Below are 26,466 nucleotides of genomic sequence, written 5' to 3'. Positions count from 1 at the left end.
CCAGGGCGAAAATGCAAGAAAGAGAAGTAAACAACATCCGACTGAAAAGGAAATATAAAATTGGCTTTTTTTTCACAGATGACATCATCATCTACAGGAAATGTGATGAATCTTCATAAAGACTATAATGAATAAAGCGAGTTTAGTAAAGTTGTAGGAAATAAGATCAATATATAAAACTCAATTGCACCTCCCATATTAGCAATGAACAATTGGAAACTGAAATCATAGAACGATATAATATCACATCAAAAATATAAAATACTTAGGGATAAATCTGATCTGACAAAAGATGTGCAAGACTTCTACAATAAAAACTATGAAAGTTTGCTGAGAGAATTAAGAGCCTAAATAAATGGAGAGATATACTATGTTCATGAACTGGAAGACTTGATCTTATTAAGGGGTTAATTCTTCCCAAGTTGATCTACAGATTCAACAAAATTCCAGTCAAAATCCTAGCAGGCATTGTTTTTCGTTTTTGTTTCATATAAATTGACAACGGGTCCTAAAATTCATAGAGGACCCGGAATAACCAAAACAACTTTGAAAAAGAAGGAAGTTGTAGATTTACACTACCTGATGTTAAGCTACATTTTAGGGGCACCTGGTTGGCTCAGTCGGTTAAGGGTCCAGCTTCAGCTCAGGTCATGATCTCGCGGTCCATGAGTTCAAGCCCTGCATTGGGCTCTGTGCTGACAGCTCCAAGCTTGGACCCTGCTTCAGAGTCTGTGTCTCCCTCTCTCTCTGCCCCTCCCCCACTCACGCTCTGTCTCTCTCCCTCTCTCTCTTTTTCAAGATAAAATATTAAACAAACAAAAAAAATTTTTTTGAATGCCAGCTGCCCATACATCACAGTGTGATATTGGTATTAATATAGACAGACCAATGAAACAGACTAGTGAGTCCAGAAACAAACCCACACATATATACTTGACTGATTTTTGATGAAGGTGCAAAGGCAATTCAGTAGAGAAGGGATGGTCTTTTTCAACAAATGGTGCTGGAGTAATTGGTTTTCCTTACGCAAAACACAGTAAAATTTTGATCCATACCTCACACCATATACTAAGTTAATCCTAAATCGATCATACACCTAAATATAAAAACCAAAAATATAAAACTTCTAGAACAGAAGAAAAACCTCTGTGACTTTGGGTTATAAAAATAATCCTTAGATCTGATACCAAAACTACAATCCAGGGAAGAAAGAAAGTTGATAAATAGGACTTCACTGAAATAAGAACTTCTACTCTTCAAAAGATACTCAGAATGAGAAGATAAGCCACAGGCTGGGAGAAAATATTTGCAAACTGTATTTCTGATAAGGGGCTCCTGAGTGAGTGAAGAACTCTCAAAACTCAGCAAGGAGACCACCCAGTTGAAAGAAACAGCAAAAGATTTGAATACAGTAGAGGCTTCCCCCAGTTAGATAGGCTGATGGCACTCGAGTGCGTAAGATGCTGAATGTCAGCAGCCCTTAAGGAAATGCAGGTTGAAACCACCATCACGATACCACTTCAGGCCATCAGAACAGCTCAAGTTACAAAGCCTGACCACACCACAGTTTGGGGATGTGTGGAGGAGCTGTACCCTCACTCTGCACGGCTTACTCTATGCCGGTTACCTTTCACTAAAGCTGGTGAAACCGGTTAGAAATACCAGACTGGGCGTCCGAACTGTGCTCACGTGTTACTGCCTCTAATGCTGTGCCTTCCTCTTGGACTAACATTACTGCTCCCCTTGTCTGACTAACCTCGCTGGGCTTTGCCATGCCTGCCCTCCCCTTCTGCTTCCCCCTGCGTCCCCTCTGTCCTTCTGGCACCTTGGCCTTTGTTGGACCTGCTGCCTGGGACACATCTCCTCCCTCCCCACCTTCCATTCAGGTCTCAGAGGATGTCACCACCCCAGGAGGCCCACCCTGATTGCTCTGACTGCTGGAGCTTCCCCAGAGCCCACCCATCACTCTCCACCTTACGCATGGATTTTATCTTCTTCCTGGCACTGGCCGATGGACAGTGGACAGTGTGGGGAGGGCGAGGAAAAGAGGAGAATGGGACCCAGGGGCGCAGCTGACGGTGGTGAAGGCGGTGGAGGCGGCAGGGTGGGAGAACGTGAGATGTCTGGGGTGCAGGGAGGCAGCCAGGCTGCAGGGAGAAGCTGTCTGGAATGAGAGGACCTTTCCGGGCATGCTGGGTCAGCAGGGGGTGGAGGCCAGGACGGAGCTGTCCCGGGTGCTGATGCAGCGGTCACCCTGCAGTCACTGCCTGGAGCACAGCCAGGCTGGATGTGCTCTCTCCAGCTCCACACCCTGCTATGAGTTTGTAAGACAGACTGTGACAGCAGTGAGGCCCCACGACGAGAAGGGCATGTCCCTCCCAGGACCCCGAGGACCCAAGTGCCTCCTGTGTGCAGGCACTCCACCGCCCTCCAGGGGTTCTAGCGGCTTGGGCCTTAGTCACTGTGCATGCTGCAGGTTGCATGGTGGTGCCGGTGAGGGGCTCAGGGGACTCAGGGAGAACCCAGCCCTGACCTGCCCTCTGACCTCATGCCAGTGCTCGGCTCCGGTCCCACCCCGTGTCAGCAGAGCAGCCCCGTCATGTAACAATTGACTGGATGACAGTCATTACGCCTAATCTGTTTTTTGAGAGTCTAATTAATTCCAAGTCCTTCTCTATTTTTAAACCACTCAATCATTCCTGTTTTTCCTTCCAGGGACAGGACATGGTGGGAGGCCTCCCTGTTCTTTGCACAGTGGTGGGGACACCGGCCGCAGGGACGGATGGCAGTAGCAGCAAGGCCTGCACCCAGTGTCCAGCCCTAGAATGGCTCTGGCAGAACCAGCAGTGATGTGTGTGTCCCGATGGGGACGAAACAAGGCCTCATGGGGCAGGACCTACTGCCCAGGGTCCCACAGCTGCCAGAGAGAGGTTAGGGTCAGGCCCGGGCTCGCTCTGTCACCCCGTTCCAGAGCTGGTGTTCTGCTGAGCCCCGCAGAGAGCCCAGCAATGGGGCGGGTGGGGCCCAGCCAGGAAACATCTCCTCCAAGTCTCCGCTCACTGAGAGGCCAGTCAGCCCAGGCAGTGCACAGTCCTTACTGCCCCCATGCCTTGACTGGCATCCCCTTACCTTTGAAGGTGCTGGCTCAGGACTGATTCCCGAGAGCACCCCCAACCACCCCGACTACCTGCACCAGAATCCGAGGCTATTGATATTACACAGGAAAGGGAAGCACGCCCTTCCGAGTCGTGGAGGCCAGAAGATAGCAGTAGACCTTGGACACTGATGAGGCCCCACCCAGGGCAAGGGGCTGACCCCAGGCCTGGAACGGCCGACCTGACTCCGTCTGCTGGAGGGAAAACGGATTCGGTGATGTGTGCACAAAGCACACCAGAAGAGCCAGTCCCACACCTCTGGGGAAGGTTTCCACATGATGGAGGACTCACCACTCACCACATACTCTGGGGGAGGTTTACCCTGTGCAGCCCCTGGGCTGGGCACTGGGGCAGGACCGAGGTCTGCAGGCATCCCAAACAGTTCCCACTGTATGCGGAAGAGGGTCAGTGGGGCCCTGGGGGGAAGCTGGAGCCGGCCTCCTCTCTGCAGCCACAGGCATCCCCAGGGCCCCGATGCCTCTGAGCCTGCGTCCCGACCCTGGCAAAGGCCAGAGGAGCTCAGGTGGAACCACGACAGGGGCCACAGCACAGAGGAAGGCAAGGCGTTCACTGGAAAAGGAGCCAGGCAGGCAAGACTCGGGTTCAGTGAGGAGGTGATGCTGGAGGCCGGCCTCCTCCAGAGTCTGTCAGCACGGGACAGAGTCCCACCGCGGTGCCCGAGATAACCCTGCCTGGTGGTCACACCACCAGTGAAGAGTGGGAATCAGACCCAGAAACAGTGAAATCCAGTGATGTGATGGGGAGGCAAAGTCAAGACTGGAAATAGGAACAGTCAGTAACAATCCTGAACCAAGGCGGTGAGTAACAGTGGGTGAGTCACAGCGTCAGATAACAACAGCGAGTAACGAAGACGCGTAACAATGACAAGTAAGACGTGGACTCACATGAAGGAACAATGTTCCGTGGCCTCTCAGCTCCTCCTCCAGATGCCATCTGAGCTGGAGACTATTGTTAGCCCATTTTGCAGATGACAAAACCAAGGCTTGAGGAGGTCAAGGTCAAGCATCCAGCCCACAGGCCCCCCCCTCCCCTGGACCCACTCACCCACGGAATTTGCAGGTGCAGGGGAACACATCCTCCAATACCGCCACCCAAACAGGGGAGGAGGCGCCACAGGCGAGGTGTGCCAGCAGCTCCCCTCTGCAAGAAGGAGCACATGGTCCGAGCATATGTCGCCTGTTTAGAGCAGAAGCTCAGAAGCCCGTGCAAAGGACAGCCTTCCAGATTCTTATCCTTCTACCCAAAGTGACAGCCAGGGAGGCTCACTAAGTGCATGATGGAGAGGCGGGGGGCACCACCAGCCAGACTCAAATGTGGCCAAAGAACTGAATGACGCAGAGCGACCCTGCAGGGCGGGGCCGGCGACGATGGTCGCTGAGGTCCCCCTGAGCCAGACACTGGAGTAGCCCTGCCTGTGTGTCAGGATGGCCCCGGGCCCTGACAGTCACGCTCCCTCTGATGGTTAGAGACGGTCTCAGAAGACAGAACAACGGGACTTCTAAGACTGGGGTGCAGAGTTGATGGTGAAAGAGGGGATGAGCACAGGACACTAGCAGGAGACGAGGACAGTGCTCCCTGACCTTGCGGGTGAGGGGGGTAGCAGGTGCACAATCAGCCAGAGGAAAAACTAACAACAAACGTGAGAACCAAAAGTTGTCTCTAGAATTTTTATAAATTTAATTACGCAAAACAAAATGGACGTCATCAACAAAGTCAAAGGGCGAGTAGCACGTTGGGTAAATCTATCCACAGCAGACACACCAGAAGGAATGTTTTCAAGTCAGTAAAAAAGACACGAAAACCCAATTGGAAAATAAGCAAAACACGTGAACAGCCACTTTGTGCACAGACAGAGGAACCACAAAACAGGTAGAAGTACGCGGGATACCGACCACCAGAGAAAAGCCACCTCCAACAGCACAGAGGGTCCCACTTCTGCTCCTCAAGGTGGGAAAACTGGGCCTGCGGCTGTGTGGGCTGGGGCAGCCCCCCACCCAGGCAGTACATCGCTGGCTTCTGGGAGGTAAGCTGACGTAAGTGATGGTAAGGCCTTTATACCTTTGCTGTGCTGACTCTACTAACAGTCGATTCTCAAGAAATAATCCAACTGGGGTGCCTGGGGGGCTCAGTCGGTTAAGCCTCTGACTCCTGATTTTGGCTCAGGTCATGATCTCACGGTTTGTGAGTTTGAGCCCTGCGTCAGGCTCTGTGCTGACAGTGTGGAGCCCACTTGGGATTCTCTCTCTCTCTCTCTCTCTCTCTCTCTCTCTCTCTCTCAAAATAAATAAACATTAAAAAAACAATCCAAGAGGCAGATGCAGAGCCATAAGGGAGCATGACCACAAAGCTAATTTAACATGGAAAAAAATATATGGAAGTGGGAAAACATAGAATAAATTAGGTATGTTCTTAGGATTCAGTAAAGTTCAACAGAAATAGTGTTTTTCAAGAGCTTTACAGAGCAGCGATCACAAGATAAGATTTAGTGAGAAAAATAAAACTGCCCATGGGATTTGGGATGATTTTTATTTCTTTCTGTTTCCAAAGTTTCTACAATGAACGGGGCCATGTTTATAATAAGAAAAAAGAGAGCCCGTGTTATTTTTTAAACAAGACAGCAGGATGGAAACACTCTAGTCTAATGTCCTCAGAAAGGACAAAAACAGACTTGAAGCAGGATGAGCTTCCATGTTGTAGACAAGTGACTTATTCGGGCTTCCGCAGCATGGAAGGTTCTGGAACAGTGAGGTGAGTCTAGACAGGGAACAAGCTTTTAAAAAATGTTAACTTTTCCTTTAAAAAGCTCCTAACTTTTCCTGAAAGGGTAGGAGAGAAGAAGCCAGTAAAAAGAGAAAAGCTGAAGGACCCATGATTCTGGAACATTCTGCCCAGGATTCTGCTGAGGGCCATGTCCCACCATCCTGGCAGCAGTGCTGGTGGAACGGGCCGTGGTGCGGCGGGCTGAATGTAGGGCCTGGGGGGCTGCCGCGGGGGCTTCTCCAGCTGAGACCCCAGTGCCCTGCCTTCCACCTGTCTTCTGCTTAAGCAGGAAAATCCGCTCCAGGTGTCCTCGGGGCAGGCGGACCCTCCGTCACAACTCCGTGCGCCTGGGCCAACCCTGTGTGGCTCGAAGAGGTGTGAGGCTGCACCTGTGTGACTCCCTCTCGGGACTGGGAGCTCATGAGCACAGTGCCACGCCTGCCGCTCACTCCTCCAGCCACCGGTCACCTGCAGGTCAGGACAGGCGGGAGGCTGCAGGCCACCCACATCTTCCAGGCACTCGGAGCCGAGGCAAACTCCAGCCTGTCCATCTGCAGAATGGGAGGGGTAGTCACCTGCCCCTGCATGCAAGGCCCACAGTCTCCATCGTGAAGCCTCAGGAATTTTGGTGAACTTCCTGCCTGTGTGAGGCTGGTCCTTTGTGTCTGTTCATTTTAATTGTACCCTGCTCTGTCACCTCTGTATTAGTGTTCGAGCACGTCCATGAGGTCAGCTTGTGACATGAGCGAAAGGTGCTCCTGATGTGTGCACTGCGGGTGGATTCCCGCTACAGGGGCTTGGGGGGAGGGGGGCGGGTGGGGGGGGGGGGTCATCGCTGTCCAAGGTCCTGGCCAAGACAGGGGATTCCCGCTGTGGGGGCATGGGGGCGGGGCATCGCTGTCCAAGGTCCTGGCCCACACGCATGTCTGTCCTGATCATCCCACCAGCTGCCACATTCTTCCCTCCTCAGACCCTCTGCAGCTTCCCTGCAAGATGGGACTGTCTCTCAAGGCCACCGTGGGGCTTCTCTTCCCTTTCCTCAGCTCAGCCTCAGCGTTTGTGCTATGGGGAGTGAGGCCTTGGGAAGCTGTCTGTGAGGCAAACAAGCCGTGTCCACTGTGGGACACGTCAGGAAACCAGGAGACAGAGCGGGTGTCCACTGGCTGGACCCAGAAAGGGGGGCAGGTCAAAAGCTGAAAAATTCACGTATCCTGTCAAAGAATTCCTGATGATTTCCTATCATCCTTGCAAAAAAGTTATCCGCTTACCAATCAGCTCTGTGCCGCAGGGTCAGAGGCCCTGATGAAGAAAGCCACCCAGCGGGTTGTGACAATAACTCATTCCCTCTGGACACGGCTGAGGAAGCTGGACTTGCACCTCAAAAACAGATGTTTGCACCGTCTGTAACAGCAGGGTCTGGTGCAGCCACACGGGGGGCCACGCGGCTGGAAGGGAAAGTGGGCACATCTCCAGAAATAAATGCAAATGACCATCTCTATGCATCTCATGTTGAATGAAATAAAATAACCTGCTGTGAGTAACACCGGGGGCACAGTCTCAAAGAAAGGAACGGTCTCGGTCTCAAGCGGGTTGGAAGCAGTCCACGCTGTGTGTGCTAACGACAAACGCACTGTTGATAAAAGTCTCAGGTGATAATGAGCGCTGGTGAGGATGTACACAAGGTGGGGCCTCACGCACGACTAGTGGGCACAGAACTGCAGACCCTCTGGAAACCAGTCGATAGCACCTCAAAAAGCTGACCACAGAGTTAGCATATGGTGCAGTGATCCTACTTCTGCATACACACCCAAGAGAAATGAAAACCTCTGACTGTACAAAAACGTGTTCACGAATCTGCAGAGCAGGACTATCCATGGCAGCAAAAAGGATCAACAACGCACATGCACATCGACGGTGACCCACAAAACGGCAGAATACTACTCAGCCACAAAAAGGAAGGCGGCACTGGCATTTGCTACAACGCTGATGAGCGAAAGGAGACAGACTCACGTATTGTGTGATTCTGGTTCTCTGAACTGTCCAGAAGGGGCAGATCCATGGAGACACAAAGTAAATCGGGGGCTGCTTGGGGCTGGGGGAGGGGTGAGGAGTGACTGCAGACCCCACACGGAAAAGCCCAACACCACTGGGCAGACACAGCCAAAGCAGGCAGGGCCCCGGTGGGAGGACCAAGGGTGGTGATGACACAACGGCCATGTGTGAACCCAGCACCTCTCTTCTGATGCTGAGGACGCAGCAGGCACATGGGGGGTGCTGGGGCAATGCTCACTGAATCTGCTTTGTTCCGGATAAGTCCAGGGTGTGGGGAGCAAGGGAAGGGACAGCGGCCTGGAGTCAAAAGAGGTGTGGAGGTGTCAGGGTCCCGCAGACCCCCACCGGGCCTGCCTTTCCTGGTCCCCCGCCTCTACGGGGGAGCCCGGGAGGAGCCCTGGAGGCACGGCCTGAGAATATGCCCAGGGAGTCCCCAGGATCCCACCACAGCCCCAGGGGCTCCACTTCCAAGGCCAGGATAGTGAGCAAAGAGAGATGGAAAGCATACTCAGAGGCGGCCACGGCCCAGTTCTCCCCAACGCGGCTCACCCAGGGCCAGGAGGGGCCACGATGACGCAAGGGGGTGGGCTGAGGCAGTCAGGCCCAGGAGGGCCTCGTACCATCTGCTTAACTGCCGGCCGTGCCGGTGTCTGACACCGGCCACCTCCCACCTCCCCTGGCACGCCTGAGAAGCTGAGGGAAGCGGGTCAGCACTTAGGGAATGAGCCCTAATGCAGACAGAGGAACCTGGCTGTGGCCAGAGATGGCTCTTACCTGGAGCCCGACAGGCGGTGAGGCTCCTGCTCGGCCTCCTCTCCCTGCTGACTTTCCAGCCTGGCCGTCGAGGGCTGCCCTGCATCCTGCGGTCCAGCCTCAGGCCCCCTTTTCGGACTGGCGGCGGCGCCCGCTCCAGGTGACCTGTCTGCTGCATCGAGCTGAGGACCTGAGGTGTGTGTCAGGCACTTGTTGGAAGTAGGGGCGTCCTCTGGGGGCAGGGGGCACGGGGCGTCCGTGGGCAACGCCTCTGGCGTAGGTCGGGCCTCCTCCTGTCTCTCGGCAGGGCCCTTGGTGCCGGCCTTGGCGGAGCCCATGTAGGAGGCGCTGATGACGCTTCCCGGGCCGCACTTGTCCCGCAGACTCTGGGCAGCGGCGTCCTCCCTGCCGCCCCCACAGCCCCCGCAGCACACGCAGGAGTTCAGGAGGCAGCTGGTGGCCGCAGCACTGAGTTTGTGGGAGCCACCGTCCATCCCCTCGGCCGCAGGCTCCGACGGGGAGACGCCCTCTCCAGAGGCTTCCGGGGCGGTGCCCGCCACGCCCACGGCCGGGGTCGACTTGGGATTGAAGATGACAGTGGCCGAGAGCTTCATGCCCCCTGTCCGGTGGGCGATCTTCTCCGCCGTCCCCGCTGCGTCCACCCCCGCCTCCCAGCCCTCCAGGTGTGGCTGTGAGTCCAGGCAGCTGCAGGAGTTGGGGCCCAGCGCCCACAGCTTGTCGTCCTGGACGTTGTTGTTAGTGCTCAGGTCCCCCTCCTCTGCCTCGGCGGGCCTGCTGGCCCCTGCCTCCCCACGCCCCCTGCCCTGTCCTCTCTCCTGGGGGCCAGCACTGGCGCTGCCCGCCCACCCAGCCGGGCTGCCCGGGGCCTCTGCAGCCCCTTCCACGTCATCCATGAAGAACACCCTTCCTTCCTCCTCGTCGCCGCCCGGCCGCAGCCCTGCGCTGCCTGGGGAGGCCTCCCCGCGGGGGCTGCCCTCCGCCCCCGGCCTGTGCGCGGGGGACTGGCAGGCGCTGGGCGGGGAGAGGAGGGACGACATCTCGTCCCCGGCCCTGTGGACCATGCGGTTGAGTTGCTCTAGCTCCTGGTCGTCATACTGCATGGAGCAGGCCAGCTCCCCCTCCTGGCTTTTGGCCTTGGCTGAGAGCATTTCCTCGGCGGGGAGGGGTGAGGGAAAGGCAGGCGCCAGGGCTGGGGGCGCCTGGGCGTCTGCCCGGATGGGAAACTCCACGTCTTGGGAAATGCAGAGGTTCCTTTCCAGCGTGTGAAGCTCCTCCTCGGTCAGGGTCTGCAGCAAATCCCTAAAGGGTCAAGATAAGAACCAGGGGTGAGACTCCCAGAGGCCACACCAGCCCCGTGGCCAGGAGTGGACACAGCATCCTCGACGTCTGCATCAGCAGAGAAGCAAGGTGTCAAAGCCTTGCAACGAAATGCGCGTGGCGCACACCTCCCCCGCTACAGGACGAGGCACAGGCGTGCGGGGACCGCTCCGTGCCACGGGTCTGGACAACAGCTGTCCACATGGATGCCTGGGATGGTTTCCTTCTTAGAAGTGAGATTGGAAACAAGAGGGCCCTGGTTCTTGGGGATGTGATCATCACATTAAGAAAACCTTCTAGGAGTGAAAAAAAAAGTTGGTTTACGCATAGACTTTCATTCAGCACACGTTCTTGACAGCGGTCTCTGTGCTGGGCCCCGGGGAGACGCAGGAAGGCCCAGGCAGGTCCCTGCCCTTGGGGCTGCGCTGGAAGAGCCAGTAAGAGACAGATTTCCATGAACGTGACTGAGTTACACTAACAGCAACTACGACAAAGGAAAATGCCTGCTGGCTCGAGGGTAACAGCAGGGCACCGGGCTCAGTCTAGGGAGACTTCCTGGGGGAAGGGGCACTGAACCGGAGACCTGAAAGGGGTTAATGTAGTGGCGCTGGGGCGTGTCTAGCGCAGGCCTGCGCCTTGCTCTCTGCCAGCAGGTCTGAGTCCAGGTCACACATTCCTGTCGGTCATGGAAACAGGCAGAAAAGCGTACTTCCCAGAACCGCACAGCTGTGGTGCCTCCTGCACTGAGCACGCCCCTGCAGACAGCATCAGATCAAACGACGGAACACGAACCAGGCTCCCAGGCCCCCACGTGCCTTTCCAGTCACCCCCTGCCGTCGCCAGCAGCCTGACTTCTAAAGACTGACGTGGTCTCGCCTGTTTTCATTCCGCACGTAAATGGGAATTGCAGCCCACGCTCTTCAGAGGTGGGCTTCGTTTGGCAATATCGTATTTGAGTACAGCCTCCAGACGACATGCAGGTAAATCTGAATTTCGGATAAACGACAAACACTGCTAGACATATGAATATTTCTTCGGGTACGTATTCCCAAATGGGGAGCATACGGGACATCCTTGCACTAAGAAAGTGCTCACTGTTTATCTGAAATTCAAATTCAGTTGAGGGTTCTGCTGGTTTTGTCTCGCTGGATCTGGCAACCCCACCTGGTGAGGTTCTTGTGTGGTCGATGGTCTTGTCTCGTGGCCTGTAGCCTTTCGGGCTGGAAACCACCACCGCTCACCCGGGGAGCTGTTCCTGGTGGGCTCCACTCCTGGTGGGCTCTGACTGCCCCGACTCACCCTCTTGGCGAGCCTCTCTGGGGCACGCACGTGTGCATCCCTGCAGGTGCACACGACGGGGGGCATGCCTGGAGAACGCACGTGTGCATCCCTGAAGGTGCACATGGCCGTGGGGGCGGGGAAGCGTGCCCGGGGAATGCACGTGCGTGTCCCGGCAGGTGCAGACGGGGGCGGGGGGGGGGGTGAGCGTGCACACTGGACAGCCCCCATGCCGCTCTCTGGCCTGCTCCCCGGCACTGCCATACACTCCCGGCAATTTTTCACTTTCAAGTGCTCAGCCTGCTGATGAATGAAGTAAACACCGGGGTACATGCTTGTCAGCCCTTAGGTATGAATGCTGTGAATGCTTTCAGGTCTTCTGCCCATTTTTACTTGGCTTCGCGGTCTCGTTCTTACTGATTGACAGGAGTTCTTTACTTGTTTTGGATTTGAGTTCTTTGTTGGATATATTCTCCAACTCTGGGGCCTTCCTTTTCACTCTTAATGGTACCTCCTGATGAACTACAGTTTTTAATTTCAATAAAGTTCAATAAATCACTTTTTCCTTTATGTTTAGTGCTTTTCTGTCCTGTTTAAGAAATCTGCCTACTCCACGGTCACAAAGATGTTCCTGCTCTTTTCCTCTGCGATCTTCACTGCTTTCCTTTCCACGTGTGTATCTCCCATCTATCCGGAGTTGATTCTTGTAGATGGTTGTGGTAAGGATCCAGACACGTTTTTCCTCATATGGATATCTGCTGAGTCAGCCCATGTACTGGAAAAAAGCAAGCATTCCCACTGTTCGGCAACGTCTCCTCTGTCATAAATCCGGGAAACCTGTCTGTGTTGGTCTGTTTCTAGGCTCCATTCTGTTGATGGGGCCAGAAGCCGCTCCTGGGTCTGCACCTCCGTGAGCGTCACTAGAGCGCCATGCCAGGGAGTGTCCTTTTTTACGAAGCACACTCAGCAGAAATGCACACACATTCACAAGCATGGTCACACCAGCATTACTTGTGGAAACAACCCAAAGCCCAGCAGGAGTAGGATAGATAAATAATGTTCTTTTTCTCCAGGCATCTTCTTCTTTTTAGCTATTCTGGGCACACTGCATTTCTACCTGAATTTTAGAATTAGTTTGTCAATTTTCTGCCAAAAAAGAAGAGACAAACACCTCCGGAGATTTTGATGGAGACTTGCACTGAATTCATTTGAGCATAACGGGATATTTTCTCAATGTTAAGTTTTCCACTCCTTGAACATGGATAGCTCTCTATTTACATCTTTAACATTTTATGTAACATTTCATTAACTTTCAATGGAAGACTTAGACACCTTCAGACTTATGTTTAACTAGCTGATATTTAGTAATGTTATTGTAGATGATATTTAAATTTTTATTGTGATCAAATACATATGACATGACATTTACCATCATAACCATTTTTAAGTGACAATTCAGTGGCATCGAATACATTCACATCATAGTGCAAACATCAGTACCATCCACCCCTAGAACCCACTCATCTTGTAAAACTGAAACTCTGTCCCCATGAAACACTAACCACACGCTCTCCTCCCTGGCTCTCACCATCCTACTCTCCATCCCTCTGATTCTGACTAGTTCAGGCCCCTCATATAATTGGAATCATACATGGTTTATCTTTTTGTTACTGGCTTACTTCGCCAAGCACGCCTTCAAGGTTCATCTGTGTGGTGGCAGACGTCAGGATTTCCTTCCTTTTTAAGGCTGAATGATATTCCATTGTGTGGCTGGACTACATTTCACTTATCCACTCATCCATCAATGGACACCTAGGTTGCTTCCACTTCTTAGCTATTGTGAATAACGCCTCTGGGAACACAGGTGTATAAATATACCTTTGAGACACTACTTTCAATTCTCTTGGGTATATACCAGATGTGGAATTGCTGGATCAGGTGATAATTCTATTTTTCATTTTTTGAGGAACCTCCACACCGTTTTGCAAAGCACCTGCAGCATGCTACACTCCACCAATAGCATACAGGGTTCTAATTTCTCCGCATCCTCATCAACACGGTTATTTTGTTTTGTTGTTGTTATTTGTTTGTTTTGAGGGTAGCCAGCCTAATGGGTAGGATCTTGTGGTTTTGATTTGCACGTGCTCTGACAATGATGTCGAGCATCTATTCATGTGCTTGTTGGCCATTCATAAATCTTCTTTGGAGAAATGTTTAATTAAATCCCTTGCCCTTTTGAATTGGGTTGTTTGGTTTTTGTTGGTGGGTTTTAGGAGTTCTCTATATATTCTGTGTATTGATCCCTTTATATCCCAGATACAAAATAGGAGAATATTTTCTCCAGTCTGTGGGTTGCCTCTTTATTCTGTTGAGAGCATCTTTCGATGCACAAAGTTTTAAACTTTTCAAGTCCAATTTGTCTATTTTTTCTTTGTTGCCTATGTCTTGGTATCCTATCCAAGAAATCATTTCCAAATGCAATGCGGTAGAGCATTTGTCCAGTGTGGTCTCCTAAGAGTTTTATTATTTCAGGCCTTGCGTTTATGTCCTGGATCCATTTTGAGTTTACTTTTGTATATGGTGTTACATAAGGACTCAACTTCATATGGTGTGTATGCGTCTCTCTCTCTTGTATCAGACTAAGGAAATCCCCATTTATTCCTAACTTGCTAAGAAATGTTTTCATCATAAAGTACGTACTGACTTTTTCAAGTTCTTATTCTGTAACTTTTGAAATTTTACAAATTAATGTAGCAAAATGCTGATTTTTCAAATGTTGACAATGCTATGTATAGTTTGAACTCCACAAGACATTACAATGAGTTTTTTGTATATCCACATTTATTTATATTAATTCACAGGAAGTTCTTCAGTCTCTCTTGCATTTCCACATTTCCACCTGAAACTTCTCCTTTGCCTGAAGAACTCCAATTAGCATTTCTCTGTGGGCAGGTTGCTGACACATTTCTGCAGCACTCTGCTTTTGAATAACACCATTTCACCTTCATTGTGGAAGGATACTTCTGCTGGGTATAAAATCCTTGTTGGCAGCTAGTTTCTTTTAGCACTTTTAATACGTATCATTTCATTGCCTTCAGGCTCCCATTGTTTGTTTGTTTCTTAGGAGACAGCTGTCAATCTTACATTCTTTTCCAAGAAATAAGTGCTTTTTCTCTGGCTGTGCTTAAGACTTCTTTGTTTTCAGCAATTTTACTATGATACACCTAAGTATGTTTTGTATTTATCTTCCTTGTAGTTTTCTTGAGCCTCCAAAGTGTGTGGGCAGAGATTTCTCTTCAGTTTGGAAAAATTCTTGGCCATTTTTTCCTTTGAATATTGTTTCTGCTCATTTTGCTCTATTCTTCCCTTCTTGTTTTTTTTTTTTTTTTTGAAGATTTTATTTTTTTAAGTAATCTCTATACCCAATGTGGGGCTTCAACTTACGACCCTGAGATGAAGAGTCATGTGCTCCCCTGACTGAGCCAGCCAGGTGCCCCTGTTCCTTCCTTCTGATTCCAATTATGTGCATTAGAATTTTGAGCATGTTGCACATGTCTCTGATGCTCTGGACATGCCCATACCCGGTGCCTCCCCCCCGCATCTCCATGCACTGGCCCTTCCTCCATAAGACCCCCAGTCTGATCTAAGCACTCTACTCTTTCCTTCCCAGCCTCAGCATCATCCACCACCTCGCCTCCTTCTTTGTCTCTTCTCCAGTCAGACAGCCAGGGAGGGCAGCAGCCATGCCCTGGGCCAGGGTCACATTCTGCCCAGAGTGCTCAAGACTGGGCTGGGCACAAGGGAAGCAACAGCAGGCCATCTATCAGATGAGCTACAGCCTAGACCAAGCACCCCATCACAGGCTGTGCTTCACCCACCCCCAGGGCCAATGACTCTCCGAGGACCATCCTGCTGGGTCATTCTCCACCGTCCGGATTCACAGCACTTTTGGCTCCTCATGGGGGAAAGGGAAGCTTGGCACCAGTAAAGGAAAGCCAGCCCCAGGCCGCTCTGGGCTAAATAGTCCTGTCAGACCCAGGAAGGCTGCAGCAGGAGCCCATAGGGTCATCAGCTCCACCAAAGGCATGGAAGGGGGCCTCCAGGGACTGGAGCCATAAGATCCCAGTAAGAAAGACCTCAGAGTCCAAGACCGCAGGGCTAGGGAGGTGATCAGAGGACACATGCTCACTGCCATCCCTCAAGGAGGCCACAGCTGGGTGCTTCAGCTCAGAGGGGCCACCCCAGGGAGGGCTCCCCACCCATCTGAAGTTTGGGTTTGGGGGGGGTCTCCCAAGATGGAGGGGGCTGGCTTGAGGCTTGTTGCTGCTGAAGGCTAAGGGGAGCCCCTTACAGCAGAGAGCAGTCACCCACCCCAAGTGCCACCAAGCCCACAGGACAGCACGCATGGGGCCAAGGGCACCAACACCACCTGGCCCTGTTGCCTGGGACCACTGGGGGAGCCAGATAAGCCACAGCAGGGGAGGGGCACGGGGTGCTTGAGTGAGCTGGGCCCTTCACCCCTACACTGTGGAAGAAACAAATGAGAGCCCTCGGACAAATACCATTCTCCACCTGGGCCCGAGCCTCAGCCTGGAGGCTGGCCTGGGGGGACAGCCCTCCCCTGCAGGTTGTGTGGCCCTGGGGGCACCCACACCACCTCAGTTTCCCCGGGCTCTCCATCTCTCAAGGCCCAGTGCCAGAGCCCCGAGCCAGGGCGGCTGCTGTCATGTTATTGGCATTTTTTACCAAAGGTCATAGTGTTACTGGCCAGGAACAAAGAGCCTGGTTGTGTGGGGAGAGAAAGGTATGGGGTTTTGCGAGGGGACTGTAAACATTATAAACCAATAACTCGAGACAAAGACCAAGGTTCTGGCACCTCTGACTTCACAGAAGAGGACTTCCATCCCCGAGGAAAGGAGGGCTCAGGGGCAACCACGGACTCCCCTCCCCCACTGCCCCTCCCCCACCCTCCCGAAGCACCTCCCCCCCTCCACCTTATTTTCCGCAGCAACGTGTGGAAGGGCCGGAACAGCTCAGACATGTCTTCTGCCTTGCGGTCCAAGTTCAGGGGTCCGTCCGCGTAGACCACGAGGCCACTGCATTCAAGACAAAAGCCAGCATGGCGTGAGGCCCTGCAGCCCCCTCAGTCAGCCCCCTGGGTGAGCCTAGACCACAGCCAGGGGCTCTGAGACCACACGTTTCTCTTGTGACTGAATCTTAAATAAGTTTAGAAAAAAAGCAATGAAGATTACTCAGACTTTATCATCTTCAGAAACTGATTAGCTGATGTTCACTTGAGGGATCATAAAAGAATCATAGAAACATATCTGTTCACATCACTGCTGCAATCAGACAAATCAGCGTCAAGATTTGTTACTAAAACTACCTCCTTGAAAATGGAAACATTGGATTTGTGTTTATATTGAGCACAAATGCAAGGGTTATGAGAATCACAGATAAACCATCCACCCACAGCCCTGGCCAGAGCAAGCAGACCCCTGAGCCTCAGGGGGGGCCTGTCAGGGGTCCCTGGGGGGCAGGATGCGCATCTCAAGGACCCTTGGCACAAAGGGGGTGAGACATCTCACAAATGTGGCATCCAGGCTGCCCACCTAGCCTCCCACGGGACTCCCAGACTCTGACCTCACTCTCCCCCATCCACACTCTGAAGTCCAGAGCGTCCTGAGTCTTTCCAACTCACTGACCACAGCTGTCCGGCCTCCCGGACCCACACCCGCTGGGACAATCCAATCCTGGCCACTACCTGCCCTGCCCGACCCGAACCCTGTGAGCCCCCTCCCCCCACAGTGATCTGTGTGCTTCGTGGCTCCCCCAACTACACCCACGCTGTCCCCAAGCCCACCTTTCCCTTCGAGGTCTGGTTCACGCTCCATTGCCTGCCAAGACCAGAGACAGCCTCCTGTCACCCCCAGGCAGGACGGACCCTCTCTCCCCCCCACCAGCGGCCCGTTTGCCATCTGACTCTGCACAGATGCCCCTCCAGGTAGCCCCCTTGCCACAGGCGGCACCACACCCATCTCGTCATAGGCTGCACGGCCCTGCCCAGCTCCCAGCGTGCCCCATTTCCCTTGTCCAAGGGCAGACCCATCTCTGGAGGACCCTCCTCTCGGTGCCTCCTCTCGGGGCTCCCGGGACCAGCCAACTCAGGCCTTGGCACATGGCGGGTGCCCAGGGAGCAAGCACCCACAACCCCAGCAGCTGCTCCTTGCTTCCTCGTCAGAGCACAGGTGAGGGAAGATTTGTCTGCCTAAACAGAGAACTGTCTGCATGTTTCTGCAAATGAACAGAATCTCATCGCTGCATCGGGGTCAGGTCATCAGCACTCAACACAAGGTCCTCATTAGCTCAGGAACGCTTCCAATTCGGTGAGAAAGACTGATGAGACTGAATGGACTATTCTTCCCTTAGAAAGGTTAGACTCATGTGCAAAAAGAAAGATTCGAAAGTCACAAGAAAACATGGGTTGTGCCTCTCCCTAGGACAGCAGGAGTGTCAGGGCTGCCAGAAGCGTGAGGGCGGGCAGCAGAGGATGCCCCATCCAGGCTTCTGTTCCTTCCGGTATGTTCTATGGGTCTTAACGCGAGCTGACAGTGTTCAGGGGACATCTTCCCCACACAGAACCTTGACTTCATGGGTGAATCGGTGATCTCAGCACAAAGGCAGGAAAGGGGCAGAAAGGGGTGGGTTTGGTGAATCCCCGTCCAGGCTTCCTGGCCACCTGGTCTTTCAGAAAGCAGTGAAAGGGGCCGGGAGGGACTCTGACTCCCCTCCTGGGTTCCAGGGAGGACACTGGCTGCCCCATCAGTCCGTGAGAACCAGGCCCAGGGCTGACCGCGGGTGGTCTGGAGCCTCAGAAATGAACTCGTTACGTAGGAGGGCTCCAGGTGCCGTGCCATCACAGTCCACGAAGGCCCATGCTGCGCCACCACCTAGGGGCAGGGCAGCCCCCACAGCTGAGCCTGGCAGAGGTGGAGGGGAGGGGCCCACTGAGCGCTGCGAGGGGCTGTCAGTGAGCAGGGGAGGACACCCAGCATAAGAGGAAAGCTGGGCTCTTTCCTTAGGCCACCTTTACCTGTCTTCATAATGTCCTTTGATGCACAAAAGATTTTAGCTTTGATGGAGATCAACTTACTACTTTTTTCATTTGCCACTTCTTTTCATGTCAAATCTAAGATTGGCCAAACCTGGAAATATGAAGATTTACCTCCTATATTAGAGTTCTCCAGAGAAACAGACCCAGTAGGGTGTGTGTGTGTGTGTGTGTGTGTGTGTGTGTGTGCGTGTGTGTGTGTGTGTGTACGGAGGGAGAGTTTGGTTAGTTGGCTTTTTTTTTTTTGAGAGAGAGTTATTTCTTAAAATAACTGGTTCACACAATTATGGATGGTGGCCACATCCAAAATCTGCAGAGTGAGTGCACAGGCTAGAGACCCAGAGACTCAGGGAAGAGTTGATACTGAGGTTTGAATCTGAACACAGTCTGGAGGTAGAATTCCCTCTCACTTGGGGAACTAGGTCTGTTTTCTCTTAAGGCCCTCAACTGACTGGATGAGGCCCACCCACATTATGAAGGGTAAACTCCATTACTCTGGATCCACTGATTTATTAATCTCATCTTAAAAATACCTTCCAGCAACATCTAAACTGGAATTTGACCAAATATCTGGGTACTGTGGCCTAGGCAAGTTGACACACAAAATTAATCATCACAGGGTCCAACTTTGTTCTTATGTGTGTGGCTATCCAGTTATCCCAGCATCATTTGTTGAAGATACTAACAAATTCCTTCCTCACTGAATGGTCTTGGCACCTTTGTCAAAAACCAGTTGGCTATAGATATTTGGGTTATTTTGTTGTCTTGGTTTTATTCCATTGGTCTATCCTTATGACAGTACCACACTTGTGATTAATATGACTTTGTAGTAAGTTCTGAAGTCAAGACATATGAACTCTCCAACTTTGTTTTTCTTTTTCAATATTGTTTGGACTATTCACGAGCCATTGTGGTTCCATATGAATTTGAGGTTCTTTTCTATTTCCACTAAAAAAAAAAAAAAGGCCAATGTCGTCTTTATAGGAAATGTATTGAATCTATATACAACTTTGGGGAGCACCGCCATCTTAACTGGAGTAAGTGCTCAGTCCATGAACATGGGCTATCTTTTCATTTAATTAGGTCTTTAATTTTTTTCACAAAAAAATTGTGTTTTGTAGTTTTCAGTGTACATGTTTTCCACTTCCTTGGTTAAATTTATTCCTGGGTATTTTTCTCTTTTGGATGTTGCTGGAAATCTCTCCTTTAAAATACTATTTAATTACGTGCGATGAAATATTATTCAGTCTTAAAAAGGCATGAAGTTCCCACCTGCCACACGGATGAACCATGAAAATATTATGCTAAGTAAAATAAGCCAGACACAAAAGGAAAATACTGCATGATTCTATTTATATGAAGTCCTTAGAATAGTCAAATTCACCAAGGAAGAAAGTAGAATAGAGGTTACCAGGGGCTGGGGGAGGGGCTGGGGAGCTAGTGTTTAACGGAAACAGTCTCAGATGAGAAGGAGAGGACAGTGGCAAGACAGGGTGAACGTACTTAATGCCACTGAGGGTTAACATGGGGGCACCTGCGGGGCTCAGTCGGTTAGGTGTCTGACTCTTGATTTTGGCTCAGGTCACCATCTCATGGTTTGTGGGTTCGAGCCCTGTGTTGGGCTCTGTGTTGAAGCCTGCTTGGGATCCTCTTTCTCTCTGCCCCTCCCCGGCTTGTGCACGTGTGCATGTGCTCTCTCTTTCTTAAAATAAATAAATAAACATTAAAACAAAGATTTAAGTGGTAAATCTTATATTATGCATATTTTACCACAATAAAAAAATTAACATTTATTGCTTTGATTTCTGTTTACAAAAGTCATACCTATCATGCTAAGAAATTTTGTTAAGCAGAGACATACTATTTGGTACGATTTTTTTGTACTCAGCACACTGGGGATGTTTTTCCATGGCTTTTGGGATTTTTCACTAATGTTACTTAAGTGGCTGGAGTATAGTTTTTAAACAATCCCTTAATTCTACATACCCACGCACTCGAATTTTCACGATTAAAAATAACCTTCAGTAAAAATCTTTGTAAACACATATTGTGCCCTGTCCGGTCAATGCAACAAAATTCGGAGAAAGTTCTACGGCCACATGCCAAGCACTAGGGACTCTGAGTGGAAAGGCAGTGAGCACTCCTCACGTACAGCTGCCAGGCTAGTGGGGAGGCACAGACCCCATTTACATGAGATACCCCAGATGGGCAAATCTACAGACACAGGAACAGATCTGTGGTTTCCTGGGGCTGGAGGGGGGGGGGTGGGGCGTAGGGGGTGGAGGGGACAGCTAAGGGGTAAGGGGTATGTATCTGTTTGGGGTGATGAATATGTTCTGGAATTAATGGTGACGGTTGCCCAATTCTGTACATTTACTAAAAACCATTGAATTGTACACTTAAAGTGGGTGAACTGTGTGGTATGTGCATTATACCTAACGTATTTTAAAAATAAGCGATCTAGGGTAAATATGTAACCTTGCCGGAGGCAGTGAACACCTGTATGAGGAAGGGCTGCAGGTGAGGCAGGTTGCGTGGAGACTGGGAAGGGGCTGGGTAGGGGGCTGTCACTGGTGGGGAAGCAGGTAGGCAAAGGGACCAAAGGAAGGGAGGCCAGAGCCTCCCAGGGCAGGGGCTTCTGGTGGTAGGACCACAGGATGGAATGTGGGTGGGAGGGGTGGCAAAATGAGAGAGGGGAAGGGATGGGGCTGCCTATAGCTGAGGGGGGGAGGGTGGGGAGGAGGGGAAGGGGAAAGAGGGGAGGGGAGTGGTAGAGGAGAGGGGAGAGGGAGGAGGAAAAAGGGAGGGGAGGGGGAGGGGGAAAAGGGGAGGAGAGTGGAGGGGATAGAGAAGAGGGGAAGGGAGGGGGAGAGGGAGAGGGGAAAGGGGAGGGGAGGGGGAAGAGAGGGGGAGAGGGAGAGGGGGAAAAGGGGAAGGGAGGGGGAAGAGGAGAGGGGAGACAGAGGGGGAAAGGGGAGGAGAAGAGGAGGGGGGAGGGGGAAGGGGAGGGGGAGGGGGAAGAGGAGAGGGGGAGGGAGAGGGGAAAAGGGGAGGGGAGTGGAAGAGGGGAGGGAGGCACAGAACTGGCCCCATTGCAGGCGGGGGAGTGTGAGGCAGGACGGGGAGTGGGTTGCAGGGGTGGAGCAGGAGCAAGGCCTGGGCTCTGGGTTCTGGGCAGTTCAGCCTGGGATGCAGCTTCGGGAGAGGGCGGCCCACTGGGAGCGGGGGCAACTGCAGAGGCTGGCCGGGCCAGGCCAGCGGCCGAGACCGGCAGGTGAAGCGGGCCTTGCAGGCAGGTCCACCCTGATGGGGCCAGTCACCGGGCACAGAACCTGGAGACTGTTAGTTTCCTTATTCGTGTAAACCAACTCCAACTGTTTTGTCTGTCACAGTCAGAACCACGTGGAGACTCACTTTCCCCCGGGACATGTAGCTGAGTGAGGGAGGACCAGTCCAGGGTGCCAGGGAAATGGGGGAGCTTGGGCCCAGGGTCCGGGGCTGGTACCTGAGCTGGCCGTGGACACCCTCTACCTGGGCCGGACTGGCCTCCTCCTGAACCTCCAGGCCCCCACATAGCCCTCTCTCAGACCTCAGTTTACCGCCTCTGCCTCAGGCACCTGCCCGGCGGTCACAAGGCAGAGGGCCGGGCTGGCTTGGGTTGTGCCTCTGACCTGTGACGGGCCAGAGAGACCACCTCAGAGGATGTGTTGCTCCTGGGAGAGCTCAGAGCAGGGCGTCTTCTCAACCTGGTGGGAAGGGGCTGGACGTAGGGCGAGGGGGACAGAGTGGCAGAGAGGCTACGCTCCCAGATTCCACTCTGTCCTCAGGGGATCCCACCAACCCACATCACAGACGTGACCCTAGAAGGCTGTCATTCCAGGAGTGTTGGCTTTACCGCCAACCAAGTGTCTACGGGTCACCCTTCTCCCTTCAGCCAGAGGTCTTCCTGCCTCTGGCGCTTTGCACATGCTGCCTGCCCGCAGTCCACCACCTGCCAGGCTCCCATCCTGACTCCCGGAGCTCTGCTCCAGAACCCAGGGAGCCTCTCCCCCATGCTACCAGCTCTTGTCCACTCCAGAGGGTCCTGCTCCAAGCCCCCTACCCCACCCCAGCATCCAGAACACTCCACAGCAACTGCTCGTTTCACCTACCCGTGCACTCCCCACGGGCAGAATAGTGTCCCTGGGGACAAGCACAGGGTCAGGTACACAGCAGGTGCTCCACACGTGCTCGCTGGGCAAATACAGACACAGCAAGGCCCAGGCCCCACCCCGTGCAGCTGTGATGCTGCCTGTCTGGCCCAGAGCAGCCACCAAGGACGGTGAGGAAGGAGAGAGGGAGCATCAGGCACCTGGGGAGGTGACCCTGAAGGGGGCGGCTCCGGGAACAGCTTCCTCCAGGAAGGAAGGAGGATTTCGGCCACGGCCAGGCAGCCTGGGTCTGAGGCTGTAACCCCTGCCTCTGCTCGAGGGCTGGCGAGGTTCTGAGGTGGACGGGGGTGGCTGTAGGGAGGCCACCCTCCTGGCCAAGCCGAGCCGAGCCCCTCTGCTCCCCATGCTCTGCGCTTGGGGCCCCTGCATCTGCTCCCACTTCTGGCCGGCCTGGCCTGCACCTGCTCTCCCTTCAATCCAACTACAAAGCTGCCTCCCTTCACTGTGACTTGGAGCCCCCTCATTTCTGGGGACTTCTGAGGGAATTCCACACGGGGCTGCCAGGGGGGACGACAGGGCAAGGGCCCAGCCCACGGGGCCCTCACTCTCCCTCCCAGGACGAGGGACAGAGAAGGAACAGAAGCGCAGATGTGTGCGGGGCAGCCGTGGTCTGCAAACAGGGTGCAGTGATGCCAGTCAGGGAGAGGTGGCCTCAGGTGGCCACTCAGTGACAATAGAAAGGCCCGAGACCATGGTCCTGTGGTCACCGGGCCTGGGCCAATGCTGACAGGTAGGCTGGTAAAGGGCTGAACAGACCCACTCGGCAGGCTTCAGGGTGAGAACCCGGAAGCCATGCGCTCAGGCTGTCTGATGCCTCACCTTATCCTAAACCGGGGTTTATTTTAAAACCGCCTAAGAGAGTCTGGTGCTCCCATGAGGCTTAGAACAGGCCAATTCCATCCTGACCCGAGATGCAGGGTGCTGCCCGGCCCCCGGGGTGCTGTGCGGGGCTCCTCCCCGCGGGGCAGCTCGTCAGAGCAGGCCGGTCAGTGCGCACCTGCGCCGGCCTTTGTGCGCTGTGAGGCAGCTCCGAAGGAAAGGCAGCCTGGGAACCCCATCGCGCGGCCACAGACCCCACGAGGGGGCTCCGTGGCGGGGGCACCTGATCCTGAGCTTCCAGGCACTCGCCAAGGAATTTAGGAAAGAACCAGGGCCAGGCCAGGGGCTGGGCGCTTCCCGCAAAGCAGCGTGTGAACCGCAGAGGAAGGGCAAAGCCGGCTCTCACGGGAAGGGCTGCAGACCCTAGCGCCCCCCGCCCCATAAACATTAAGGCCCCGGCTCGAAGCAGCGTTTTCTTCTACACGTTTGGCCACAGAGAACCATTGCCTAGAAAGCAAACGATGTAACAAAATCACATGGCCCCGTCCGAGGGGACGCTCCAGGACATGTCAGGCCAGACCACGTGAGTTGGCCCACTGGGGATGTCTGTCCTCTGCCTCCTCCAGCTTCGGGGGGAGGGAGAGTCCCGGAGCCCAGCAATTGAGGCGACTGTGACATGTTGCCCCTCTGGTGTGATGGGACCCACTCCTGTTTTCCCTGATTAGGACACCGTCTCCTGGGGACAAGGACAACAGAAGGAGGCACCAGGCCCAAGGGGTTTTGGCAAACTGAGACCCCCAGGGAAGCCGGCTCTGAGGACACAGCCAGGCCAGGGAGACTGAGGCCAGGCGGCTGCCCCCTTGCCCCACCCAGGAAAGTGAGGTGTCCAGAGGGCGCTGCTCAGGGTTCCCTGGGGTCCTGGGAAGTGACAGCCGCTCGCCCTGGCCCGTCTCCCAGCCTTTCCTCAGCTGAGCCTCTGCTTATCTCTGGGGTCTCAGGGCAGCGGCAGGTGCTTCTGGGCCAGCCCAGGGCGGGGTCTGTCCACAGCTCCCACACTTCCGCACGGCACACCACGAGTCCCGCCCCCTGTGGGCCAGGGAAGCCCCTCTGGCCCAGAAGCTGGCCCCATCCTGCGGCACCGCCACTGCCCTCCCTGTTCCCGCCACCGCACCCCCATTTCCCAAGGAGGGGATTCTGTGCCTGGACCAGTCCTGGCCTCCGCGCCACCCCACACTCCCCCAGGGCGGCTTTCGCTGACGATCACATCCCATCCACAATAGGCATGTGCCCCGAGGACTCCCGTCCTCTCTGCCCAGCTGCACGCCTGCACACCAGCTGCCCACCGGGCCCCTCCCTAACTTCCAGGTCCACAGAGACCCCCGTGGCCCATTGCCCTCCTCCTCCCTCTGTGACCACCCTCCCCCTGCTCCCTCACCTGGCAGGAGAGAAGGGCAGTCCCTGTGTGGGAGTCGGGGTGTGGCTGAACAGCGGTGGACCAAGCCCACAACACCTGGGCTCTGACCTTGGCTCGGGGAAGCTCTGGGCACCCAGCAAGTGATCAAGCACTTCCTGCCTTGGCATACTTAGGGCCCAACCGTGTGCTGCCTGGCGTCTCTGAGCCCACCAGACCCCAAAGGCCCAAGCCTGAGCTCCCCTGCTCTGGCCACTCATCTCCCCCACCCCCCCAGCAGGAAAGGCTCCCGCCCAGGCACGCCCCCGCCCCGTGGCCAGACCAGCTGCTCCCACCTCCTCTTCACCTGACAGCTGTCATTTCACCTCCACGCCAGCCTTGAATGGCTCGGGTAACCCCGTCACACCCGCCCACGGGAGCCAGGGGCGTCCCACCCTCTCGTTACGCGCAGCCTCCCCCCACGGCCCGAGCTGGGCGCTCTGCTTCTGCGTGTACCCCACGTGGCTCCATGCGGTGTGCGGGGTGCTCCTCCCCTGGGCTGTGAGTCCAGCGACTGTCCACGTCACCTGTCCAGCCGGGTGTTGGGTGTCCAGCCATCTCGCACTATCTAGGGTGGGGGGTCCCCCCCTCACCCTCAGAACACTGGTGAGGGGCGCCAGCAGGCCTGCGTGGTGCTGTGCAGGCGGCTGACAGCCAGCGTTGGGGGTGTAAGTGCCAGAAGAGGCCCAGTCCTCCACAGTCCTGCCCGGCTTCTGCACGGCGGCTGCCCCGGGCCGGGGGAGCACTCACCACACGATGGCCAACCTGGGGATGGTGAACATGAGGGCCGGTTCATAGTCGTCAATCATGTCCTGGGTCAGGTACCCGAAGTCCAGGGCCCTGGCCGAGGGGCAGAGAGCAAGAAAGCAAGAAGGGTGAGGCCTGCCCGCCCACACCCACCGCGGCCCCGGCCACCCTCACCTGCGCCTGTGCTCAGCAGACAGCCAGGAAGGTGACACTGGACACCGTGGGCCCTCACACGCACACGGGGCCACTGCTGGAACCCGCTGCACTCCAGAAGGCCCGAGCAGGCCTGGTGCTTCCCTCTCCCCACTTTTCTCCTGCCTGCCTCGCCTCTGGGACGGAGGGTGCTGGGAGGGGAAGGGGCGCTTGCTGAGGGGGGCCCACGGGCAGCGATGGCGTCCAGCCAACCAAATGGCTCGAGCGGCAAGAACAAACAGGGAACAAAAACACTGCCCCAGATGACCTGACGCTTCCCCGAGGAAACTGCCCTCCCGGATTTATCCGCACTCCGCAGGCCAACGCAGCGGCTCTCTCTCTATGCTCAGTGAGCTGGCGCCTGCTGGCACCACAGAGGGAGGCTCCGAGTAAAAGGAACTTTATGCCATCGTGTTTTTCAGCAGCTTGAAGTGTCTTTCACATACATCAACAGCGAATAACACGTCTTTAATTGTGATGTGACATTAGGCAATTTCAAAACTTACCTAATACCACACAGCACTAGCTAAACAGGAGAAACATTCTAGACTAAACTTTAGTCTCAAAGTCTGACTTCAA

At 54.1% G+C, this 26,466-nt stretch overlaps 1 protein-coding gene across 3 annotated transcripts in view; it reads right to left on the bottom strand.

Annotated features, from left to right (window-relative positions):
* ZFYVE28 (zinc finger FYVE-type containing 28) overlaps positions 1–26,466 on the bottom strand; it is a 116,463-nt gene that overhangs the window by 17,752 nt on the left and 72,245 nt on the right. For 2 of the 3 annotated variants that reach the window (XM_042985123.1, XM_042985125.1), the window contains exons 6-8: positions 25,699–25,788; positions 16,352–16,453; positions 8,763–10,061 (exon numbers count right to left, since the gene is read on the bottom strand). In XM_042985123.1, the coding sequence (XP_042841057.1) occupies positions 8,763–10,061; positions 16,352–16,453; positions 25,699–25,788 (1,491 nt within the window). The remainder of the gene's footprint in view (positions 1–8,762; positions 10,062–16,351; positions 16,454–25,698; positions 25,789–26,466) is intronic. The other variant, XM_042985126.1, reaches the window with a different exon arrangement.

This window comes from Panthera tigris, chromosome B1 (assembly GCF_018350195.1).
Source record: "Panthera tigris isolate Pti1 chromosome B1, P.tigris_Pti1_mat1.1, whole genome shotgun sequence".
Classification (NCBI taxonomy): Eukaryota; Metazoa; Chordata; class Mammalia; order Carnivora; family Felidae; genus Panthera; species Panthera tigris.
Note: the sequence above shows the minus strand (reverse complement) of the source record. Positions and strands in the feature narration are given on the sequence as shown.